Source organism: Meles meles, chromosome 2, assembly GCF_922984935.1.
Source record: "Meles meles chromosome 2, mMelMel3.1 paternal haplotype, whole genome shotgun sequence".
Lineage (NCBI taxonomy): Eukaryota > Metazoa > Chordata > Mammalia > Carnivora > Mustelidae > Meles > Meles meles.
In genome coordinates, this window is record NC_060067.1 from 23,677,822 (window position 1) to 23,702,194 (window position 24,373).

Below are 24,373 nucleotides of genomic sequence, written 5' to 3' on the forward strand. Positions count from 1 at the left end.
CAGATTTATATCTAGTGTAAGAGACTCGAGGATGTTAAATTTCTGCCATAAAGGCAAAATTTGATACTGATTTGTTTTCAGGCAGTTTTTCATCCTTAAAAAATATATATGTATATATTATAGGGGCTCCTGGGTGGCTCAGTGGTTAAAGCCTCTGCCTTCAGTTCAGGTCATGATCCCAGGGTCCTGGGATCGAGCCCCACATCGGGCTCTCTGCTCAGCAGGGAGTCTGCTTCCTCCTCTCTCTCTGCCTGCCTCTCTGCCTACTTGTGATCTCTGTCTGTCAAATAAACAAATAAAATCTTAAAAAAAACCAACAACTGGTATATATTATATATGTGTGTGTGTGTAATATATATAAAATACAGTAATGCAGCTTGCTGGGTATATCAATGCATATAAATTCTCATCTATGATGATCATTCCATCAGGCTTGACAAGACTTCAGTATAATTTATTTTCCTACAAACTTCAAGGAGTATAGTTTTCAGGAAACATTTGCGAAGTATCTAAGTAGATTTGAGAGATAGTTACTAAAGGAAAGGAGAATTTCCTTCTATGTCAAGTCAATGAGTTCTGGCTCCTTAAATCTGATCCCCTTGCTTAATGTTTTAGCACAGTCTCAAATAAATTTTACTTTAGCTGTGGGTTTTAACCTTTTTGGGGTCCTAAATCTTTGAGAAATGGATATACATTTACTAACTCTGATCCCAGAACACAGCAAGTTGTACATACCGCTTCATGGTGATTTTATTTAATTTGCAATACTTAATCTGGAGTATTATCAGCAGATCAAATTTGAGTTATTTTTGTTTTTAAAGATTTATTTATTTGAGAGAGAGAGCACAGGCAGGAGAGGGAGAGGGAATCGCAAGCAGACTCCTCACTGGGCTTGGAGCCCAACCTGGGGCTCCAGCTCATGACTGTGAGATCACGACCTGAGCCAAAATTGAGTTGGACTCTTAACTGACTGTGCCACCCAGATACCCCCAAATTTTGAGTTTGAGGAAGGAAGAGAAGTACACAAGCTGATAGGCTATAGTTTCCTCTGTATAAGGCATGTCCTATCTTATTAGAAGTTTGGGGAGGAAGAGCTGTAAAGTATCCTCCCAACTGCAAAGGGACTTTGAGATGAAAAAACGAAGCAGGCAGCTCCGTACAGTTTAAACAGCTTCATGCGTGGTAATGTACTGACAGGGAGGATTGGGGGGACGATGATGTGGAGGGGCGCAGCTGTTATCTGCAAAGACCGGATCTTAGTTTACAGGTTTTATAGACCAAAGGGACGTGTAGGGGAAGGCACTGTAGTAAGACTGAAAGGCCTACCTGTACCTGACAGCTAATCTTTAATTAGATCTCCTGGCACCATCTGTTCCTTAGAAAGGGGAGAGGGAATGTGTTACCTGGAACAAATTTATGGAGGGCCAAAGCAAGCCTACCCCTCCCACTATCCTGGCCTCAGTGGGCATTGCTAAGCTACGTATATTAATCTCCCAAGGGCCTGTAACACCTGGCCACTGATGGGAACAAGATGGAGTGCTGAAGAGGGATTCAGTGTTGTGGGATCTCTCATATCTCATAGTGAGGCAGTTGTTGTTTGGGTTCATCTTTCCCTTCCAAGGTCAGATTTCTTATCAAAGGATAATATAAGTCATCAAGGATTTTTTTTTAAATGTATGTAATATATATTCTGTACTTTAAAATTTTATATATAGATTTTATTTACAAATAATAGCCTTACCTGAAAACCTAATTGGATATATTTTAAGATTGTGTTTGAGAGCTAGGGAGATCAAGGGAGAAGCAGACTCACCGCCGAACAGGGAGCGTGATGCGGGACCCTATCCCAGGACTCCAGGATCTTGACCTGAGCCCAAGGCAGATGCTTAACCAACTGAGCCAGCCAGGTGCCCCCTAATTGGATATTAAGCCAGGATCTTAAAAGCTTAAAAGAGAGTACATGCTTTATTAAGGTTTTAAAAATTGAACATCTTGATTTACTGTGGGGGAGAAAGGCCCCAAAGTGAAGTGGACTAAGCCTTTGAGGAAATTAAAGACTGATTTGTTTCAGGAATAAGGAAAAAGGACCTTTTGGAAAGAAAGTCCTAGGTTTTTTGTTTTTTTTTTTTTTTACAAACCTAAAATACATTTGGGCTTTTCTCTACTTTGGGTAGCAATGTTATATTAAACTTGATGCCCTTTAAAAGTGAAATTTGGGGCGCCTGGGTGGCTTAGTGATTTAAGCCTCTGCCTTTGGCTCAGGTCATGATCTCAGGGTCCTGGGACCCAGCCCTGTGTCTGTTACTCTGCTCAGCTGGAAGCCTGCTTCCTCCCCCTCCCTCCACCCCGCCCCCTGCCTGCCTCTGCCTACTTGTGATCTCTCTCTCTGTTAAATAAATAGGTAAAATCTGAAAATAAATAAACAAATGTGAAGCCATTTAATTAGAGTGGAATCTCAGGTTGCTAGCTACCAAAATGTCAGCATAATAGTGTTTTTCAGTTTTATGTGAAGTTTTCCTTAGAAATTTTGAGACGAACCTTAACATTCTATTTTGTCTGTTATTTAGTCTTATTTTTCTGTGCCTAAGACGATCTGGTAACAAAGTATATTGACTAGTATTCTGCCACTAAATTTTATCATTTCAGTTTATGAGTATCTGAAAGTTGTTACTATTGCTTTATCTTGCTGAATATTCATAGCTGTGCCTTTATTAGTAGAGTTCAAAGTTGAAATTATCTTCAGCACCAGAAATTAGGCTACAATATCTCTCTCTTTTTTTTCTAAGAGTTTATTTATGAGAGAGGATGAGAGATCATGTGCACATAGCGGGAGGAGCAGAGGGAGAGGGACAAGCAGACTCTGTGCTGAGCAGCAAGCTCAAAGCAGAACTCTGAGATCACAACCTGAGATGAAACCAGAGTCATGCCCAACCAACTGAGCCACCCAGGCATGTCCAGAACATTTCATTTTGACAAGAGATTTTCCTTATGATAAAACTTGGTGGAACAGTTTCCTTGATTTAGGATGCCTTCTAAGTAGGGTGGCCATTATAATTTAGTACCAAAAACCCAGAATCTTGAGAGTGAATCAAGGTGCTAAATTCCTAGACAGGAATCTGGAACAGTAAATTTGTCCTGGGATGTAGGGTCATCCTGTTACTTAAATATTTTGATAAACCAAGACTTTAAATCATCTCTTTGAATTAAAATTCAAGTTGTCTATTAGGGCTGCTTCTAGCTTTTATTAAAAGAAACCATTTAAAAATCTTGATTCACATGGAAATTTTCTATGGTCAAGTAAAGAGATTGGCAGATCCTCTCCCTAATAGAAAGTAATTATAAAGCTGGAGAAAATTGACAGAGGAAACTACTCAACACTTCAGAAATCAACCAAAAACCTACAACTATCTAAAAGTGTTTGTTTTTAAAAACTGTTATTTTTTGCGTAAAAATGGAATTCGTGGCGTTCTGGACTAAGCTGCTCTCCCTGCCTCCTCCAGCACAGTCAATACAGACTTTCCCGTCAGGGCCTCCTGCTCAAAAGGGCATTTTTTTCAGTTTGAAATGGTAGGTTATGTCCATACCCCAAAGCACTGTTTGTGGAAATGATATTGATATAGGCCGGCATGGAAGGCTAAAAACTCCACTGGTTTGAGGTTGTGGTCATAGGGAGGGAAAGCACATTCTGGCTAAGGCTGCACTTGTGAATCAGACCAGAGGTTCCAAGTACATTCCTGGCTGACCTTGAGAGTATGTGCATGTATTTTAGAGATACAAAAAGACCCATGGAAAATAAAAGCTGGATTAGGCTTGAAAATGGCCTAAACTTTGAGTTCACACAAATCCTTCTCTGGGGACAGACATTGAAAATGAAAAAAAAAAAAAAAAAAAAAAAAAAAAAAAATGTATGTTTAAGGGGCACCTGGATGGCTCAGGTGGTTAAGCATCTGCTTTTGGCTCAGGTTATGATCTCAAGGTCCTGGGATCAAGCCCCACATTGGGCTCCTTGCTCAGCGGGGAGTCTGCTCCCCACCCTGCTTGTGTTCTCCCTCTCAAATGAATTTAGAAAAAAAAATACGTATTTAAAAGGACAGTTGAGTGATGACATTAGTAGCCACCCATCACCAAGAAGATGGATTTTACAGATTTTAACAAGGCTAGTTAGTAACAAGCAAAAAAGCAACAAAAACATAATGATAAAATGGTCAGCACATCCAGAAGTATATTGTATCAAGAAGATGTAATGATTATAAATGTATATCCACCAAAAAATGAGGTTCCAAATACATGAAGCAAAATTGACAGGGTTGAAATGAGAACTAGGCAACCCAATAGTTTGAAATTTTAATACCCCACTTTTAACAATTGAATGAAAAACTAGACAGAAATCAGAACATATAATATAGAAGACTTGAACAACATTATCAGCCAAGTTCCATTTACAGAACACAACATCCAGTAAATGCAGAATATTCATTCTTTGCAAGCACATTGAACATTTTCTAGGATAGATTCTATTCTCAACCACAAAACAAATTTTGGTAAATTTAAAATAAGACCAAGTGGCATTCATTCCAGGAATGCACATTTGGTTTAAGTCCCCAAATCCACTGATAATTATGCTTTTTGTTCATTGTTTATGTGGTATATATTAACAGATGCAGAAGTATCTGGCAAAATCCAACACTTGCGATAGAGAAAAAAACCTTAAACAGGAATAAGAATTTCCCCAATATGATGAAAGGTATCTGCAAAAAACCACAACTAACATCCTATTTGGTGAAAGACTGCATGCTTTTGCCCTAACATGGGAACAAGCCAAGGATGTTTACTTTTGTCATCTCTCCATCATTACTCTGGTGGTTCCAGGCAGTGTGATAAGGGAAAACCAAGAAACAAAAAGCCAACACATTACTGATGGAAATTAAAGAGCTCAATAAATGAAGAGACATTAAATGTTTATGGATTGAAGTCTCAATATTGTCAAGATCTGTACATTAAACATGGTTCCTGTCAAAATCCTAGTGGGCTTTTTGGGGGTAGAAATTGATAAATTGATCCAGAATTTTATATGGAAATGCAAACACTAGTCCTAATCTGTACAGTGGACTACTCAGAAGTAAAGAGTCTCACGGTCTGAGTGTTTGTGCCTCCCCCATTCATTTGTTGAAATACTGATGAACAATGTATTATAGTATTAGGAGGTGTGGTCCTTGGGAGTTCTTTGGTTACGAGGGTGGAGCCCTCATGGAAGGGATTGGTACTTTTGGGAAGGAAACCCTACAGAGCTCCCTAGCCCCTTCCACCATGTGAGCCTACAACAAGTTGACAGTCTGTAACCTTGAAAGAGGGCTTTTACCAGAGCCCAACCATGCTGGCACCCTGATCTTGGGCTTAAAGCCTCCAGAACTGAGAATTAAGTTTCTGTTGTTTGTAACCTATCTAGTCTTTGGTATTTTGTTGTATCAGCCTGAACTGAGAAAAAAAGGGAGGTAATAAATATAACATAGGTGTATCACAGAATTTTTTTTTTAAGATTTTATTTATTTATTTTATAGAGAGATCACAAGTAGTCAGAGAGGCAGGCAGAGAGAGAGAGGAGGAAGCAGGCTCTCCACGGAGCAGAGAGCCGGATGTGGGTCACAAGTAGGCAGAGAGGCAGGCAGAGACAGAGGGGGGGAAACAGGCTCCCCACTGAGCAGAGAGCCTGTGTGGGGCTCGATCCCCAGACCCTGAGACCATGACCTGAGCTAAAGACAGAGGCTTTAACCCACTGAGTCACCCAGGTGCCCCATCACAGAGTATTTATATGGTGTGAAAGAAGTCCGGTCCAAACAGATGGTGATTGTCTGATTCCTGATTGTCTGAATCAGATGTCTGATTCCATTTTCACAAAATTCTAGACAATGCCAGCTGATCATTAGAAGATAGACCAGTGGTTGTCTGGTAAAGGGGTCCAGTCAAAGGGGAGAATTACAATGGTAAAGTAGGTAATTAGGGCTGAAGAATATATTAATTGTTTGATTATGGTGGCAGTTTCACCGATGTATCTTTGTATCTGTAACTCAGTTTATAATGGATGCTTTAAATACACTCATTCTATGTCAGTTACACCTCACCAAAGCTGTTTTTAAAGATCTTCATATTGTTTAGGATCATTTTTTTAAATCCTTTATATACTTTTTTCTACATAGAGATAATGGGAAAGGAAATATGAACTGATTTTGTTTAAAAAAAAAAAGTCCTTTTTATGTTTAAGACATCTTGTCTAGACTCTCCAGTGAAGTGTAACTAGTATTTTTCTTGAGTTTTTTGCTAAAGCAAAACTGATATCCCCATTAAGAAGGTAATGCTGCTTCAGTAGATTTCCAAAATGATTGATAACACGGCCTTAATTTCCATGTGGGTGCCTGGTGTTAAGCTTTGAACTAATTATTATGGCATTTACTTTGTTAAAGAAGTAAAGGGAAATAAATGATCTTTAATGTATTCACAGGCAACACCAACTTTGCTTAGAAGATTTGGATCTCAGCTTATCAAGTCGACAGTTTTATCAGCCAGTACTTCTCTTCGAGTATTAGCCCTTGGCGGTGAAGCATTTCCATTATTGACTGTTCTCAAAAGCTGGAGAGGAGTAGACAATAAAACACAAATATTTAATATTTATGGTATCACAGAGGTATCAAGTTGGGCAACTTTTTACAGGATCCCAGAGAAGTTTCTTAATTCTACTTTAAAGTAAGGGTTTCAATTACTAGATAGATTAGAGAGAAACTGCATTTTTCGAGTATCTTAACATTAATACTAATAATGTTTTTGATAGACTCTGCAGTAATAATTTTGGAAACAATATTTTATCTAGAATTTTTATTTTAAAAATATTTTTAGAGAGAGTGAGGATGGAGGACGGGAAGGAGAGAGAATTTTTTTTAAGATTTTATTTATTTGGGAGAGTGAGCAAGAGCGAGCGAGTGCAAGGGGTGGGGCAGAGGCAGAGGAAGGGGGATAAACAGGCTCCCCACGGAGCGGGAAGCCCAGTGCGGGGCTTAGTCGTAGGACCCTGGGATCATGACCTGAGCTGAAGGCAGATGCTTAACCCACTGAACCACCCAGGTGCCCTGGGAGAGAGAGAATCTCAAGCAGGCTCCATGCCCAGCACAGAGCCCAGTCTCACAAACCCTAGATCATGACCTGAGCTATAATCAAGCGTCAGTTGCTTACCAACTGAGCAACCTGGGCGCCTGTTTTATCTAGAATTTTAAGATGGGAATCCAGAACCTTTCTTATAACTGGTGCTATAGATCTGTTACAACTTTTTTGTGACTAAACAAATAAATAACCTATAATAACCTTTCCACCTAACCTTTTCCTCTTGGCCATCTTTGAATTACAGCATAACCAAAACTTTTTCTTTATTTGGTATGATGTGATTTAAATACATTGGAAAATTTTCTAGTCAAATGAAAAATTTAAATATGATTTGGGTTGTTGTGTTTTCGTAGATGTGAATTGCCGGTACCACTGGGATTTCCACTGCTTGGAACAGTAGTTGAAGTCAGAGATACTAATGGTTTCACAATTCAAGAGGGCCATGGCCAAGTATTTTTAGGTGATTTTACGTTTATTGATTGGGAATATCTTTTTTTTTTTCCCAAGAAAAATATCTGATATGTTAATTTTTTTTTTTAAAGATTTTATTTATTTATTTGACAGAGAGAGATCACAAGTAGACAGAGAGGCAGGCAGAGAGAGAGAGAGAGGGAAGCAGGCTCGCCACTGAGCAGAGAGCCCGATGCGGGACTCGATCCCAGGACCCTGAGATCATGACCCAAGCCGAAGGCAGCGGCTTTAACCCACTGAGCCACCCAGGCGCCCTCTGATATGTTAATTTTATTCTGTTCTTTTCAGTGATGATAATTTTTAATTTCATTCTCACAGTCTTGAAACATTTAATGTGTTACCATAATTATTTCAGGTAACAATATTTGACAACCTTAGGGAAGATATAAAAGTAATTTAGAAATTACAAGTTGGACCTTTATATTTATAGCCAAAATTCTCTGTAATCAGTATTTTTTTAAAGGTTTTTATGTGTTTGTTTGACAGAGAGAGACACAGTGAGAGAAGGAACAGAAGCGCGGGGAACGGGACAGGGAGAAGCAGGCTTCCCACTGAGCAGGGAGCCTGACGCAGGCTCGATCCCAGGACCCTAGAACCATGACCTGAGCCAAAGGCACTTAACTACTGAGCCACCCAGATACGCCTATAATCAGTTTTCTAAGAATTTTTTTTTTAAGATTCTTTATTTATTTGAGAGAAAGAGAGAGAGTAAGAGCATGAGAAGGAAGAGGGTCAGAGGGAGAGGCAGACTCCCTGCTGCTCAAGTGGGGAGCCCAGTGCGGGACTCGATCCCGGAACTCCAGGATCATGACTGCCAAAAGGAGTTGCTTTACTAACTGAGCCACCCAGGTGCCCCTCTAAGAATTTTTTTTTAATCACATTCATTTTTTAGAAATAAATATTGTTTTATTCCATTATTTTACTGAGGTTATTGTGTTTACTTTTACCAGGTAACATTTAAAAGTGTGCTGCCCCTTTTTCATACAAATATTCAAAATGTAAAACTTAATAAGTGAACTTTTGAAGTTGTTCTTGATTTGATGGTTTCTTTATATATTTTCCATGGATTTTTATTATTATTAGTTCATTGGTGTTTATGTCTTGTGAAGGTGGCAGAAACAGAGTATGTTTTCTTGATGACGAAATGACAGTACCACTTGGCACAATGCGAGCCACAGGAGATTTGGTGACGGTGAAAGATGGAGAGATGTTTTTCTTGGGACGAAAGGACAGTCAGATCAAACGGCATGGCAAACGTCTTAACGTTGAACTTGTGCAACAGGTAGAATTCTTTAAATATTAAGTCTCTACTAACAGGTGTAGGTTTTAGAGGTAGCCACCACCAGTTTTCTGTGCCAGCATTCTCTATTAATGTTATTTAAACCTAAGATTTTTGGTATTAGTAATGAGTTACAATAATAGGTGTGAGTTATTCAGTGTGCCCTTATTCTCAGCATGAAGAGAGAGTTGGGTTTTTTGGTTTGTTTGTTTTTAGATTTTATTTATTTATTTGACAGAGATCACAGGTAGGCAGAGAGGCAGGCAGAGAGGGAGGGGGAAGCAGGCTCCCTGCTGAGCAGAGAGCCTGATGTGGGGCTCGATCCCAGAACCCTGATATCATGACCTGAGCCAAAGGCAGAGGCTTTAACCCACTGAGCCACCCAGGCGCCCCAGAAGAGTTGTATTTTAAATAAGTGACAGAATGGATTTTGATAACTGAAAATAATGGTTTACTTTGCTGTGGGAGTGATTATTTTAAAAACTCAAAGAACCCAGTGTGCTGGTAAAAGCAATAGTAGCAGTCGATTTTTTTTTTTTTTTTCATTAAGTCTCTAGCTATTTTATAGTTTTATTTGACTGTTGATTTCAGACATGAGAAGTTTGAGCATTTAGGAAGTTTGCTTTTAAATGTCCTCTGACAAATCGGGGTAATCTCTCTCACAGGTTGCTGAAGGACTTCAGCAAGTGGAGTCTTGTGCAGTTACCTGGTATAATCAGGAAAAATTACTTCTGTTCGTGGTGTCCAAAACTGATTTAGAAAAGGAATACATCTTTAAAGAACTGCAGAAACATCTTCCAAGTCATGCAATCCCGGATGAACTCTTGTTGATTGAAGCTCTACCATTTACATCTCATGGTAAAATCATTTGAAGCAGATATGTTTTGGTGCCAAATGAATACTAATTCATAACTACTTTAAAGGTCTTTAAAATCCTTCTTATTCTAAGTAATATTAGCATATATTGTGGTAGGCCTCTGTTAGGGGCTTTGTATAAGTAACTCATTTTATCTCTAGAAAATCCTGTGAGTGGATAGTGTAATTCCCATTTACAGATATGGAAAATAAGGCTTAAAGAGGTTAAGTAATTTTCACAAAGTTACATTGCTGGTTAATGGTAGAGTTGAAATTCTATCTAAGACTTTTTGATATCAAACATACGTTCTTAATGATCATATTGCCTCCCCAATTTCATCTTTACTTAATATTTACATCAAAATACAGTAGTCATTCAGTTAGTAGGAACATTTTTTAACTCACATTAGCTCTTCCTTTCTTACCAAACCCATTACATTTTTGGTAGTGTGGAACTACTTTCCTTAGAATTGATTATCTTTTACAAACTGTTCTATAAAATTTCAAAGTTTTTCATTGAAAAATGTGTGGATTCTTAAGACTAATGAAGATAGGGACTGAACTGAAATTTTTAAACATTTCTCTTTTTAGGTAAAATTGATGTTTTGGAGTTAAACAGGATATATTTAAACCATTTAAACTTGAAATCTGAGTGCAAACTTAATGGAAAAGAGGAACTTTGGGAAAAATTGCAGTATTTGTGGAAGGTATAACTTTTAAGATACAAGTTTGTTATTATAAAGAGGTCATGTTTTATCTTTTGGGACTTTTTTTTTTTTAAGATTTTATTTATTTGACAGACAGAGATCACAAGTAGGCAGAGAGACAGGCAGAGAGAGAGGAAGCATGCTGAGCAGAGAGCCTGATGCAGGGCTTGACCCCAGGACACTGGGATTGTGATCTGAGCCTAAGGCAGAGGCTTTAACCCACTGAGCCATCCAGGTGCCCCTCTTCTGGGACTATTAACATCCTAATACAGCTGATAAACTTTTCTGAGAATGTTATTAATGCCCAAATGTTAAATAATATAACATTGTTTATTCAATTTGTATTAAAATAGGGATTAGTTTCTCTAAAATTAAGCTCTCATAAAGAAATTTATTTTTTTAAAGATTTATTTATTTATTTATTTGACAGAGATCACAAGTAGGCAGAGAGGCAGGCAGAGAGAGAGAGGGGGAAGCAGTCTCCCTGCTGAGCAGAGAGCCCGACACAGGGCTCAATCCCAGAAAACTGGAATCATGACCTGAGCTGCAGGCAGAGGCTTTAACCCACTGAGCTACCCAAGTGCCCCCCATAAAGAAATTTTTTAGAAGTGAGGTAGACAGGGACACCTGGGTGGCTTAGTTGGTAAAGCATCTGCCTTTGGCTCAGATCATGTCCTGGGACTGAGTCCCACAGTAGGCTTTCTGCTCAGCAGGAAGCCTGCTCCTTCCTCTGCCTGCTTTCTCTCTGACAAATAAGTAAATAAAATCTTAAAAAAAAACAAAACAAAAAAAGAAGGGAGGTAGACATAAAAAGCACGGGTAGACAAGACGCATCTTGACCTAACTTTTCTCCAGTGGGGCAGTGGATTGCAGTGCTTGTCAGGATTGAGCAAAATAGCCAAATCTTGCTATCCTGCAGTCTGTGGTATAAGGGCTTATGTCATTATTCCCGAGGAACTTGCAGTAACAACATGTATGGTTTCTGCTTAATGGAATTTGTATATACAGACCTCCCTCAACTTAGGATGAGGTTACATCTGGATAAACCCATCGTAAGTTGAAAATTTCATAGTCAAAGTGCATTTAATACACCTACCGAACATCATAGCCTAGTCTAGCCTGCCTTAAATGTGCTCAGAACACTTATATTAGCTTACAGTTGGGCAGAAACATCTGACACAAAGCCCATTTTATAATGAGTTGTTGGATATGTCAGGTAATTTATTGGGTACTGTACTGTAAGTGAAAAACAGAAGGGTTGTGTGGGTACAGATGGTCACAGTGTATCAGTTGTTTACTCTTGTGATCACATGACCACCTGGGAGCTATGGCTTGCTGCTCCCGCCCAGCATCGTGAGCTAATTCGTGTTGCTTGACTGGGAAAAGGTCGGAATTTGAAGTACAGTTTCCGTTGTGAGCTAATTCGTGTTGCTTGACTGGGAAAAGGTCGGAATTTGAAGTACAGTTTCCGTTGTGAGCTAATTCATGTTGCTTGACTGGGAAAAGGTCGGAATTTGAAGTACAGTTTCCGTTGAATGCATATTTTCACACCGTTGTGAAGTTAAAAAATCTTAAGGGGTACCTGGGTGGCTCAGTCAGTTAGGCATCTGACTCTTGATTTTGGCTCAGGTCTTGATCTCAGGGTCATCAATTCAAGCCCTGCATTGAGGTCCACACTGGGCGTGGAGCCTACTTAAACAAAAAAGCAAAACAACAACTAAAGTCAAATCATTGTTAAGCTGGGGACTGTTTGTATCTATAGAAATGTGTATAGCAAACATTTTAAAAAGTTTATTTTGAAATACGTATATATTAAACCATAGGTCAGTACAGTTTTTCTTAGATAAAATGTGGAGCTTTCTTGAAGGGTTCTGAAAAGTGGATGTAATTGTACACGCTTGTCTGAAAATAAAGGATATCTTGATAAAAAGTCTCACTTCATTCTTTGATTCTTGGAACACAGTTTTGATTTCATGAAGCAAATGAATATACATATTGTTCCCATATTATAGAAATACCAGATATTAATACTTTGTGGAGTTTATAATTAGTAAATAAGATTTTTATAATTCCACTCACTGTTTTACGGGTAGGAAGAGTGCTCTAAAGGAAAATGTAACTTGTGGTTTTAGAGTGAGTTTGTGACAACATTGGTAGACCAGTGATCGTCTTCTGTACTATAAAGAAAATACCTTTAAAATTTATTTTAATTATTAAAAATATTTACTTTGTGTGTCTTTTTTTTCATATCATTAATGTTAAGTCCTATGCTCGATATAGTGCCTATAAATTGGTTGAATTGTTTTGGTTTTAGGCCTTTACTTCACCGTATTTCTCCCTTTTCTCATCCGTAGTGGGTTCTGAATCTCTCAGAAGATCTTTTGAAGGTTCCCGATGAGTCACTCTTCTTAAATAGCGGTGGAGATTCCTTGAAGTCTGTACGGCTCCTCAGTGAGATTGAGAAACTAGTTGGCACCTCAGTGCCCGGGCTTCTGGAGATTATTCTAAGCAGTTCCATCTTAGAGATTTACAATCACGTCCTTCAGACAGTGTTTCCAGATGAAGATCTGGTATTCAGCAAGAATTACGCCACAAAAAGAAAATTCAGCGACAGTAACCAAGAAGAAACCAGTGGAAAATCTTTACATCAGAAATCTGTCATGGCGTTAAGTGGCGACAGTGAGCTAACTGCTTTTACTGCGGTGAGCAGAGGGAGTCAGATTTTGTCACTGAATACGAAGTTTTTAACTAGGTTAGGGCTTTGCTCTTCAGCCCATTCTTCTGATTTAATTTCACCGGCTAATACTCAAAATGTACAAAGCTTAAATCCTCCCACTCTTCTTGGGAAGTCACAAGATCCATCCTGTGTTGCAGAAGTTTCTGAAGCAGGAACATGTGTGGTAGCAGCCAAGAAAATGGAGCTGCACGTGAGATGGAGGTCAGACACGGGCAAATGTGTGGATGCTTCCCCGCTGGTTGTCATCCCTGCTGTCGAGAAGTCCTCCCCAGCTGTGTACGTGGGCTCGCATTCTCACAGAATGACGGCACTTGACCTTCGCTCTGGCAAGGTGAAGTGGGAGCAGATTTTGGGAGATCGAATTGAATCCTCAGCGTGTGTATCTAGGTGTGGAAACTTTATTGTAGTGGGTAAGTTTCTGAATTGGACGTTTATAGAGTTAAACCTAATTACCATATGATAATGCTAGTATGAGCAAGGTAAATTTAAGAACTTCTGTATGGTGTGTCTGTGGTTGTTAAAGAATAATCATTACCCACGTGCTAATTCACAGTGCGGGCCTTGGTTCTTAGTCCGCAGATTTGAACCTAGCGCTAAAACTCTTCTCAGCTCTGTGAACTTGGACAAGTTGCTGAGCCTCTTGGGACCGCATGTGTTCTCACGAGTATATGGGTATAATAAATAAAGCATGTTGCATCGTAATTGTCCCAAAACTTAATGGTTTAGAGTAACAAACACCTCCCGGTTTCTGAGGTCAGAAAGGAGCAGCTTAGGGCGCCTGGGTGGCTCAGTGGGTTAAGCCTCTGCCTTGGGCTCAGGTCATGATCTCAGGGTCCTGGGATCAAGTCCCACATCAGGCTCTCTGCTAGCAGGGAGCCTGCTTCCTCCTCTCTCTCTCTGCCTGCCTCTCTGCTTACTTGTGATCTCTCTCTGTCAAATAAATAAAATCTTAAAAACAAAAAAAGAGCAGCTTAGCTGGGAGTCCTGGTTCAGGGTTTCCCATGTGGCTGCGGTCATCTGAAGGCTTGACTTGGGCTGGAAAATTTGCTTCAGGGACAGCTGACTCACGCTGCTGCTAGCAGAAGGCTTCAGTTTGAGCTGATGCTTGACAAAAACTTTCCAGTTTCTTGTCACATGGGCCTCTATAGGCCGCTTGAGCACCCTCGTAGCCTGGCAGCTCACTTCCATAGAGTGAGTGCTCCCAGAGGTGGGGGCCGGACGGAGGGGAGGGAAAGAGAAGAGGAACGCAGTACTTTTATGACTTAGTCTCCGAAGTTGCATACCCTCACTGTTTTTCTGTTCATTAGAAGCACATCGTTAAGCCTGGCCTGAACCCAAGGGGAGGGGATTTAGGCTCCAGCTCTTGAAAGGAAGAGTATCAAGAGCTTTTGTGGACAGATTTTAAAACCACTACAATCATCCTAGAGCTTTTTTTTTTTTACTTATTTTAATTCCAGTGTGGTTAACATAGTGTTACATTAGCTTCAGGTGTACAATGGAATGACTCAGTAATTCTGTGCGCTAGTCAGTGCTTGTCGTGACGAGTATCCTCTTTAGTCCCCACCACCTGTTTCACCTCCCGCCCCTCACCATGTTGTGCTCTAGAGCTAAGTGTCTGTTTCTTGGTTTGTCTCCCCTCCCCTTGCTCGTGTTTCTTACATTCCACATACAACATAGCGCTTTTGAGAAGATGAAGTGAGACAATTGCTTATGAATCCTTTGGTGCATTGCCAGGCAGAGACTCGTTAAGCGTTGGCTACCAGCTGCTGTTCAGTTTCGTTAAGGGTATAGGTGACTTACTTGACTAAGAATATGGGGTCCAGGTGTAATGCCTCCCCTTCTGTGTGCCATTCTCTTTACTCCCCGAACTACATTAAGTTTGCCTTTATCTGCTTGTCGAGTCTTGTGGGAAGTGCTTCGGAGTATGTCTCCCTGCTGGTGGTATCCTAGCTGGGATGTGCCTGAATCTGAGTTTGATCCTTCTCCCTTGTCCATGTACATTTTGAAACTCTGCTACAGGGAACTTTCGGCGGTACATGTGCATGAGTACGTGTCATTCCTGTCCCGAAAGCTCACGGATGTTACTGTTTGTAGCCCAAGGGTCAAGGCTTGTGGCACATGGTGGTCAGTTAGGACTTCAGACCTTTTTTTTATTTAGGAGTGTTTATTTGAGAGGGGGAGAGAGCATGAGCAGGGGGCGGGGCAGAGGGAGATGCAGACTCTGTGCTGAGCATGAAGCCCAATGTAGGGCTTGATCCCAGGACCCCAGAGCTGAAGTCAGACGCTTAACTGAACCACCCAGGTGCTCCAATATTTCTAAATTAAAGAAACAATTTGCACACAGTAAAACTTACCCTCATTGTAGCTCTGTTTTGACAGATGTGTAGTGTCATGTAAGCGCTACCACAATCGCGAGTCCGTCACTTAGAAGATTCTCTGTCACTTTGTAGTCGTCCCTCCTCCTACTCAACGCTGGGCAGCCCCTGATCTGTTTTCTGTCCTTTTAGTTTTGCTTTTTTTGGTTTTTGCTTTCGAGTCTGGCATCTTTTACTTACATGTGCTTGGGATTCGTCCATATTGTTGCATATATCAGCAGACTTGTTCTTTTTTTTTTTTTTGAGCGAGAGAGAGCCTGTGTGCGCGGGGGTGGGGATGGGGTAAAGAGGCAGACGCAGGGCTCAGTCTCACAGCCCTGAGATCCTGACCGGAGCGGAAATCAAGAGTGGGAGCGTCACTGAGCCACCCGGCGCCCCAAGAGGTTTATTTTATTGCTGTGAGTATTCTGTTGTGTGTTGATGTATCATAGTTTGTCCATTGACATGTAGGTTATTTCCAGTTTTTGATAATTATGAGTAAGACTGCTGTAAGCATTTGTGAACGGGATCTTGTGTGAATGTAAGTTTTTATTTCACTTGGGTCAATACTTAGGAGGTGGAGATTATACAGTAAGTGTAGTTTTTTTTTTTTTTTAAGATTTTATTTATTTGACAGACAGAGATCACAAGTAGGCAGGCAGGCAGAAAGAGAAGGGAAAGCAGGCTCCCCACTGAGCAGAGAGCCCGATGTGGGGCTCGATCCGAGGACCCTGGGATCATGACCTGAGCCAAAGGCAGAGGCTTTAACCCACTGAGCCACCCAGGTGCCCCCGTAGTTTTAACTTTGTAAAAAATGGCCAAAATATTTTCCAAGTTGACTGAACCACTTTGCATTCCTACCATCGATATAAGAGAGGCCGTTGTTCCCCGTTGCTAACACCCAGTATGGTGAATTTGAAAATTTTATTTTAGCCACTCAGATTGTTATATTGTGGTCTTTCATTGTGGTTTTAATTTGCATTTCTTTAGTGACTAATGATGTTGTATTTCTTTTTACAAACTTAATTGCCTTCTGTGTATCCTTTATGACCTGTCTCTTCAGATCTTTTGCCCAGTTTTTTATTGCTTGTTTTCTTATTGGGTTCTGAGAATATTATGTATTCTGGATACAGGTCCCTTATCAGATTCATGTTTTCCATATTTTCTCCTACTCTGTGGCTTGTTTTCCCTTTTTTTTTTCGTTAACATTATGTCTTTTAAAGAGAAGTTCTTAATTTTAACGAAGTCCAGTTTATCATTTATTTTCTGTAATGGATCGTGCTTTTGATGTCCTAGCCAAGAAATTTTTGCCTAACCCAAGGTCACAGATTTCCTTCTGGACATGAACTGAACTGAAAGAAATGTTTCATTACCCAGCTGAGTCATGGGGCACTGCACTGTGTAGGACGCTTCCCTTCACCATTACTGAGCAGGCCACTGCCTTGCTACTAAGTAGTAGCTGCGCGAAAGAAGACAGCACCGTCGCTATTCGGAAGTGGGGCCTCAAGTGAGTAGGTGATGCTCAGAGGCAGAGCCAAGTAGAAAATGGCTGGCCGGTGCCCAAAGGCAACTTTCCCTGAGTTAGATGCACTGCAGGGAACTTGAATGATCTTCTCCTTGTAGGTTTTGAGCACCCCCACATCCCCCTGGGTTACTCTGGCTGCACCAGGTCGGGACTCCTGCCTTGTCTCCTCATTCTTGCAGCGGTTTGGGAGAAGCATCTGCTGTAGTGACGTGCATGGGCTCCGGAGCTTGACTTGTTGGATTCAAGTCCTGGCTCTGCCACACGCCAGCTGAATAGTTTTCCCTAGTAACGTAAGCTCTCCGTGCTTCCTTCTGTCGTCTGTAAAATGCGGATATCATAGCACTTGCCTCACTGGGAGGATTCCTTGGATTAGTAGATGTAAAGTTCTGAGAACACTTCACCAGGTCAACACTCAGTAAATGCTGGCTGTTGTCAGTGTTCGCATTTCTTGACTAATATGCATCGTGTACTTAGCCAGGTGATCCTAATGACCACACTAACCCTGGGGCGGAGGTGTCCACACGCCACGCAAGGTAACTGAGGCTCCGCAGTGCTGGGTGATTCGCCCAAGGATGGCCATGAAGAGATTTGATCACGGGTCTGTCAGAGCCTCTCTGCTCTGCAGCGGAGAGTTTCTCAGTTGTGTTCTCAGCAGTGAAGCACTTGGGGGCACTTCAAACAAAATAAGGTGTGTCTCCTAAGTCAATATTTTTTATAAGTGGTTACTCTTTGGCTACTTCTTTACATTGCTGAAGTTTCAGTCTGAGCCGAACACAGATGGACACACGAAGAGCATCAAATATAAATCGTCATGATCGAGGCTGGAGAATTATTTCCCAGTGACGTATTTAAATCTCATCTTTCCTGTTTTTGTCTCCCGACAGGCTGTTATAATGGGTTAGTTTATGTTCTGAAAAGTAATAGTGGAGAAACACACTGGACGTTTCCTACGGAGGATGCTGTCAAGAGCTCGGCAGCCGTGGATCCAACCACAGGACTCCTCTACATCGGCTCTCATGACCAGCGCGTGTATGCTTTGGATATTTATGTGAGAATTCACCCCATCCGTTTCCTATTAGCTTAGAAGAATGTGAAACTGTCAGGTGCTCTTGACTAAGGGAGCAGGTATCAACTCTTCCCTAAATTTAGCACTGCGTCCTGGGAAGAATGAGTTAATTAACAGTCTTAATATCTGAAGACATTTTTAACTTCCTTACCAGGAATTCACAAATGAATTTGCTACTCAGAGTTTTTAAATATAAAGAACATAGAATTACTGTCTTGACAATAAAAGACAATAAAAGAATCACAAAGGAAAGTATCAGTAAGACCTGATAAGTTGGGGAAACAATGTGAAGCAAATGCGATGGTTAATAATCATTGATAAGAATAAACAGAAATAGGGGGCACCTGGGTGGCTCAGTGGGTTCAAGCCTCTGCCTTCGGCTCAGGTCATGATCCCAGGGTCCTGGGATCGAGCCCCACATCGGGCTCTCTGCTCCACAGGGAGCCTGCTTCCTCCTCTCTCTCTGCCTGCCTCTCTGCCTAGTTGTGATTTCTCTCTGTCAAATAAATAAAATATAAAAAAAAAAAAAGAATAAACAGAAATAAAGAACAAAGGCAAATTATAAAGACCCATATAGAAAAATAAACAAAGGCTTTAAACATAAAAGACCCCAAAGAAGAAATGCCTAGTAAGTATATTTAAGTGTTTCATACCTTTAATAATCAAAGGAATGAAAATTTTGAACCATGTGATGAAGAAACAGTATTAGGTCGGAATGGTATGGTAAATGCTGGTGGGAGTTGGGGGAGGTCGTAACTAGTGCAGCCTCTGAGGAAAACAGTTTGGCCACAGGTAACTTTCATATCCCTTGATTCAGTAAAATTCTTCTATCCTGGCAAACCATTCAGAAACATGGACATACATGTACACCAAGATGTGTATTTGTAAGTTGTTCATAATACCAGGAAATCAGTTCCAGACAATTTTCAGTGATAAGATAAATTATGTTCAGATGGGATGTTATACATTCAAGTAGTGTCTAAAGAGTTTTACCAAGTAAGTGAGCTAAATTACATACTAGGTATGTAGGTAGGTAGGGGCGCCTGGGTGCCTGTCGGGTAAGCGCCTGCCTTCAGCTCAGGTCAAGGTCCCGGGATCGAGCACCACATTGGGCTCCCTGCTCAGTGGGGAGTCTGCTTCTCTCTCCCGTCTGCTCCTCCTCCCTGCGTGTTCTCTCTCTTCTCTCAAATAAATAAAATCTTTTTAAAACAAAGTAGATGCCAAGTATATATTCAGAATGATCTCTATATTAAACTGTGCATGTCCCAAAAATATCAAAAGGAAACATGCTAAACTATTAACATAGTTATCTCTGGGTTGTCCTTGTCTTCTTTATGCTGACTTGAATCTATACAAGGAGCCTATATTACTTTTATACTAAGAATAAAAAGTTACTTAACTAAATAGACGTAATATCGTGAGGATTAGGGCATGTAGATTTGTTAACCACCAACAGAAGCCGATTCGTTTGCTTTCTTATTTGCAGGAAAAGAAGTGTGTTTGGAAGTTAAATTGTGGAGGAACTGTCTTTTCTTCCCCTTGTTTGAGCCTGCTTCCACATCATTTATATGTGGCTACACTGGGAGGACATTTACTGGCTATAAATCCTGTAGGCATAAAATAAGTATTGATTTTATTACCTATTTTTAAAATGTTTTATTTTTGCAATTTGAAGTAGTTTTTAATTAGATATAGTCGAGTTCTTACTGAACCACAACTCATTAAATATAACATGAAGTCTAGAAGGATGAGAAAATAGAAGTTCTATGTGTCTTTTATCTATTTTTTAAATTGACAGAATTTTCTCAGTCATACTAGAACTTAGAATGGTTTGAGGATAGATCTTATGTACTAATTATTTCCTGGTTTTATTGTAAGTTGTTATCGCAGCTGTCGTAAAGAGCACTGACTAATTTCACAGCTGTGTGTACGTATACTGGCTTCGTTTATGTTGTCAGCATGCCATTATAGCGCACTCCGATGTTTACAGCTTTGCCTCTGCGAGATTTATGAGTTTGTTTTATAAAGGGTAATTGATTAGTAGATCAGTAGGATGACTTAAATGCTGTCAATCACTTTTTGCCCATGGCAGGCCACTGGGAACAGAGTTTGGGAACATTCCTGTGGAAAACCACTCTTTTCTTCTCCACGGTGTTGCCTGCAGTTTGTGTGTATTGGCTGTGTGGATGGGAATTTACTCTGCTTTACTCACTCTGGAGAACAGGTGAAAGATTTCTGGTTTTATTTTATGTATCTTTCTCCAAGTCATCATAGTAAAATTTTACAAACATCGTTCAACTCCCTGTGTTGAAAACTAGTTTGATTTTGTCAAGCCATGGGTTTCTTAATTTTTGAATGAGGGGATAGTAGATTGAAGATTCTACTCAAGCACGGTTCTCCTTGTGCCATGCCTGCCTCTAATTTTAAAAACTTTACCAGCTTTTAGCCAATTTTATTATAACTTCTGTTGAGGTTTTGAATATTTAAAGAAGCCCCTGCCTTTTTGTGAAAACTGAAATAGGTTGCGAAACCCAAATTGCACCGAGTGGACGTCCCATCTTCAGCTTCATGACTGGCAGGGAGGCTGCTTCTGGGCGACATGAGCGCTTTTGTTGGGAGCATCATCTCCACTTCTTTATCCACAGGTCACTGTCACGGACGGCGTAACTGGTGCTGGATGTGTGCTCTGGAAGGTTGTTGGTGGCCTTGAGCACACGAGTTCCAGCCCGCGTTAGCCTGGTCATGGCCAGCATGGATCCTGGTGCTTTTCCTTCTGCTCTCAGCTCTCATAGCCTAGCAGTTCCTCTTGCTGTGTGACAGTTACTCTGTGATGAAATCTTTTATTATGTTCACTTAATATTTTAATTTACAAAGTTGTTTGAGTATATTCTCACCTTTAGGAGAGGCAAATGCTATTATTCCTTTTTTTTGGATGACCCATAGAAAGATGAAAGTGATTTTGTCCAAGTGAGGGACAGAATTGGATTACAAATCCTATTTCGTGAAGAGACCCACTGTTCTCATTTCGTCCTCACTGTGCTGCCGGTACTGTGCATTTGCAGACACTACTTAGACTTAGGCCTAAGAGGTTGCTGCCTCTGTTCTTCTCTAGGATTCTGGTGGATTCCTGGCTCACATTGAGGTCTTTCATCCATTTTGAGTTTATCTTTATGTATGGTTTAAGAGAATGGTCGAGTTTCATTCTTCTGTACATGGCTGTCTGATTTTCCCGGTATCATTTATTGAAGAGACTGTCTTTTTTCCACTGGGTATTTTTTCCTGCTTTGTTGAAGATTAGTCGACTGTAGAGTTGCGGGTCCCTGTCTGGGTTCTCTACTCTGTTCCACTGGTCTGTGTGGCTGTTTTTGCATGAGGACCACGCTGTCTTGGTGACTACAGCTTTGTAGTAAAGCTTGAAATCAGGCAATGTGATGCCCCCAGTTTTGTTTTCCTTTTTCAACATTTCCTTAGTGATTCGGGGTCTTTTACTTAATCTGTGTGTTTTGTTTGTTTGTTTTTTTAATCACTTCTGGTGATCCTGATTCTTAGTCCATTCCACATCCTTTGAAGCATTTTTATTCAGAGGGCTCCTACTGACTTCGTTAGAGGAACTGTGAAGTGCAGCCGCACCTGGCCCTGAAAACTTCTGGGGCCGTGAGAAGCGCAGCGACATGCTGTAGGCGGTTAACGTAGCACCCGCAAGCACGGTGCTCTGACGGCCACTGTAGACAGGGAAATATTTTTATCTCCCTTGGTTTTTTTTCCCCTTAACTGTGTCTGATGAATTCCTCCAATTTATAAAAATAAAAGACTTTATTACTTTCTAAGAAAAAAAAAAAAACTTCACTCTACAGGAGAAATGAAATTAGATGAATGAATGATTTTTGCCCTTATCACCCTTCAGGTCTGGCAGTTCTCTACCAGTGAACCAATCTTTTCATCCCCATGTATCTCAGCATCAGAGCAAGAAATATTTTTTGGTTCCCACGACTGCTTTATCTACTGTTGTAATATGAAAGGTCACCTCCAGTGGAAATTTGAAGCAACTTCGCGGGTGTATGCAACACCGTTTGCTTTCCGTCGCCGAGAAGGCAGCAGTGAGACGTTGCTGGCAGCGGCATCTACTGACGGGAAACTGTGGGTCTTGGACTCGACGCGTGGACAACTGCAAAGCGTCTGTGAGCTTCCGGGGGAAGTTTTCTCTTCTCCCGTGGTCTGGGAATCAATGCTTATTATTGGATGCAGAAATAATTATGTTTATTGTCTGGATTTGTTGGGTGGCTGTCAAATATAATCAGGTTCGTTCTTATTGGATCATCTGAGCTGTCTGAAAATATTACAGAGCGTTTGGATAGTCTTATTTTATACTAAAGATTATATTTTGCCTAAGAAACTTGCCTATTATACTTTATTGGAGAATGATTATACTTTACTTCAGTAGGAGCAACAAATGCTTTTAAAAGGAATTATAGGACAAAAACATCAAATTATTTATTATTTTTAATTAAGCTACAGATTTTCTACTTTGGGTTTTTTTTTTTTTTTAATATACGACTTCTGTGAAAAACAAGATCGGAATATACACGTTGGCTTAAAAACTTAGTCCATGACGTGATGTTCCACTTAACTATTTACAGTGAGATTTGTAACAAAAGGTTTTCAAGGGTGGGATCTTTTTGTCAAATTAGGTTCCTTATTTATTCGTATTTTTAAATGAACAAAATACCAGTATTATATGTATATATCTGTATCTTCCTATAGATCTTCCTATAGAGTTTTAAGTTTATTTACCCTCTTTTTTCCAATTTTTGATACACAAACCTTAATATTTTTGTACCTCTGTTTATCAACTTATTGATTTTGTGGCTGTATGTCTTTTTGTTGTTGTTCACTGGCTTGGCGGAAGTGAACATAACAAAAACTAGGAAGGGAAATGTCCTGTATCCTTTGAACTATCCTGGTTTCTCATAATTTGTACGGTTTGGGGCTGGCGCTGCTTCTCCAGTCCCATAGCACTTTGCTCACAGCCACATTTGCTGGCGGGAAGTTGCCCCCCGTGAACCATCCCTCCTTCTGTGAGCTGTGCCCTTTCTGCATCCTCCTGCTCTTGCACCTGGGCTTAGTCCGTGTCCTGCTTTAGCCCGGAGACTGCACCGTGGAGGTGACATGGTGTCACTTTTGAGTCTAAGCTTTCAGAAGGCCTGGCAGCTTCTTTCACGGAGCCCCTGAGCTGCCACATAAAACGTCTAGTGGCCAAATGGAGAGGCCGCGTGGGGAGGGAGGGGCCCTGACACCACGCTCTACAACCGGGGAAAGCCAGATCACAGGGACGGGTGACATCCCATGCACTGGGCTCCCGGCATTCCACCAGCCCCAGCTGTTCAGGCTCTCCTGGAGCCAGACATTTAATTCCTCACCCACAGGATCCCGAGAAATAATAAAATGGCAGTTTTAAGCCACTAAGTTTTAGGGCAGTATGTTAGGGTAGTAAGTTCTGGGTGGTAGTAGCGAAGATCACTAGAACAAAACTTAAATTACTCAAAAGATGGACAGATGTCTCCGTTTTCTTTGGAATTTCATGATCTAGTTCAGGTAGTAACTCAGTTTTTTTTGGTTTTTTTTGCTACGATACTGGGAATTTCACCACTCGTGGTAGAAGTCACTGCTATTTAGGACCTATCACCTCCCAGACACTTGCTCCCAAGCACTTAAAGTAACAGAAATGTTTCCTCTTGTTTAGCTTCCCTTCATCTCTACAGTCAACTGTGGTGTCCGCTGCATTTGTCCCTTTGTTCTTCAGTAAAGTCCCAAATATCAAACATGCCAGAATTCTTAGCTGCAAGCTACAGAAGTCAACTTAGGCTATTTAAAGCAGAAAAGAACTTTTTTTTTTTTTTTTAAGATTTTAATTTATTTGACAGCAAGAGAGAGATCACAAGTAGGCAGAGAAGCAGGCAGCGCAAGAGGGGGAAGCAGGCTCCCCGCCGAGCAGTGGCCGGATGCAGTGGCCGGATGCGGGGCTGGATTCCAGGACCCTGAGATCATGACCTGAGCTGAAGGCAGAGGCTTAACCCATTGAGCCACCCAGGTGCCCCACTTTTCTTTTTTTTAGAGTTTATTTGAGAGTGTGTGCACGAGAGGAAAAAGCAGACTCCCCGCTGAGCAGGGAGACTGATGCAGGGCTAGATCCCAAGACCCTGGGATCATGACCTGAGCCGAAGGCAGATGCT

The 24,373-nt window shown here is 40.7% G+C and overlaps 1 protein-coding gene across 10 annotated transcripts in view; it reads left to right on the forward strand.

Moving 5' to 3' along the window:
- Positions 1–24,093, forward strand: part of AASDH (aminoadipate-semialdehyde dehydrogenase) — a 38,734-nt gene extending 14,641 nt beyond the window's left edge. For 6 of the 10 annotated variants that reach the window (XM_045997736.1, XM_045997735.1, XM_045997734.1 and 3 more), the window contains 10 exons: positions 6,497–6,738; positions 7,503–7,609; positions 8,730–8,902; positions 9,565–9,757; positions 10,346–10,461; positions 12,816–13,608; positions 17,962–18,125; positions 19,630–19,752; positions 20,236–20,367; positions 22,048–24,093. In XM_045997736.1, the coding sequence (XP_045853692.1) occupies positions 6,497–6,738; positions 7,503–7,609; positions 8,730–8,902; positions 9,565–9,757; positions 10,346–10,461; positions 12,816–13,608; positions 17,962–18,125; positions 19,630–19,752; positions 20,236–20,367; positions 22,048–22,437 (2,433 nt within the window). In that variant the 3' untranslated portion in view covers positions 22,438–24,093. Of the gene's footprint in view, positions 1–6,496; positions 6,739–7,502; positions 7,610–8,729; positions 8,903–9,564; positions 9,758–10,345; positions 10,462–12,815; positions 13,609–17,961; positions 18,126–19,629; positions 19,753–20,235; positions 20,368–22,047 lie in introns of those variants that run through there. The other 4 variants (XR_006817419.1, XM_045997741.1, XM_045997742.1 and 1 more) reach the window with 4 other exon arrangements.
- The last annotated feature ends 280 nt before the right edge of the window (positions 24,094–24,373 follow it).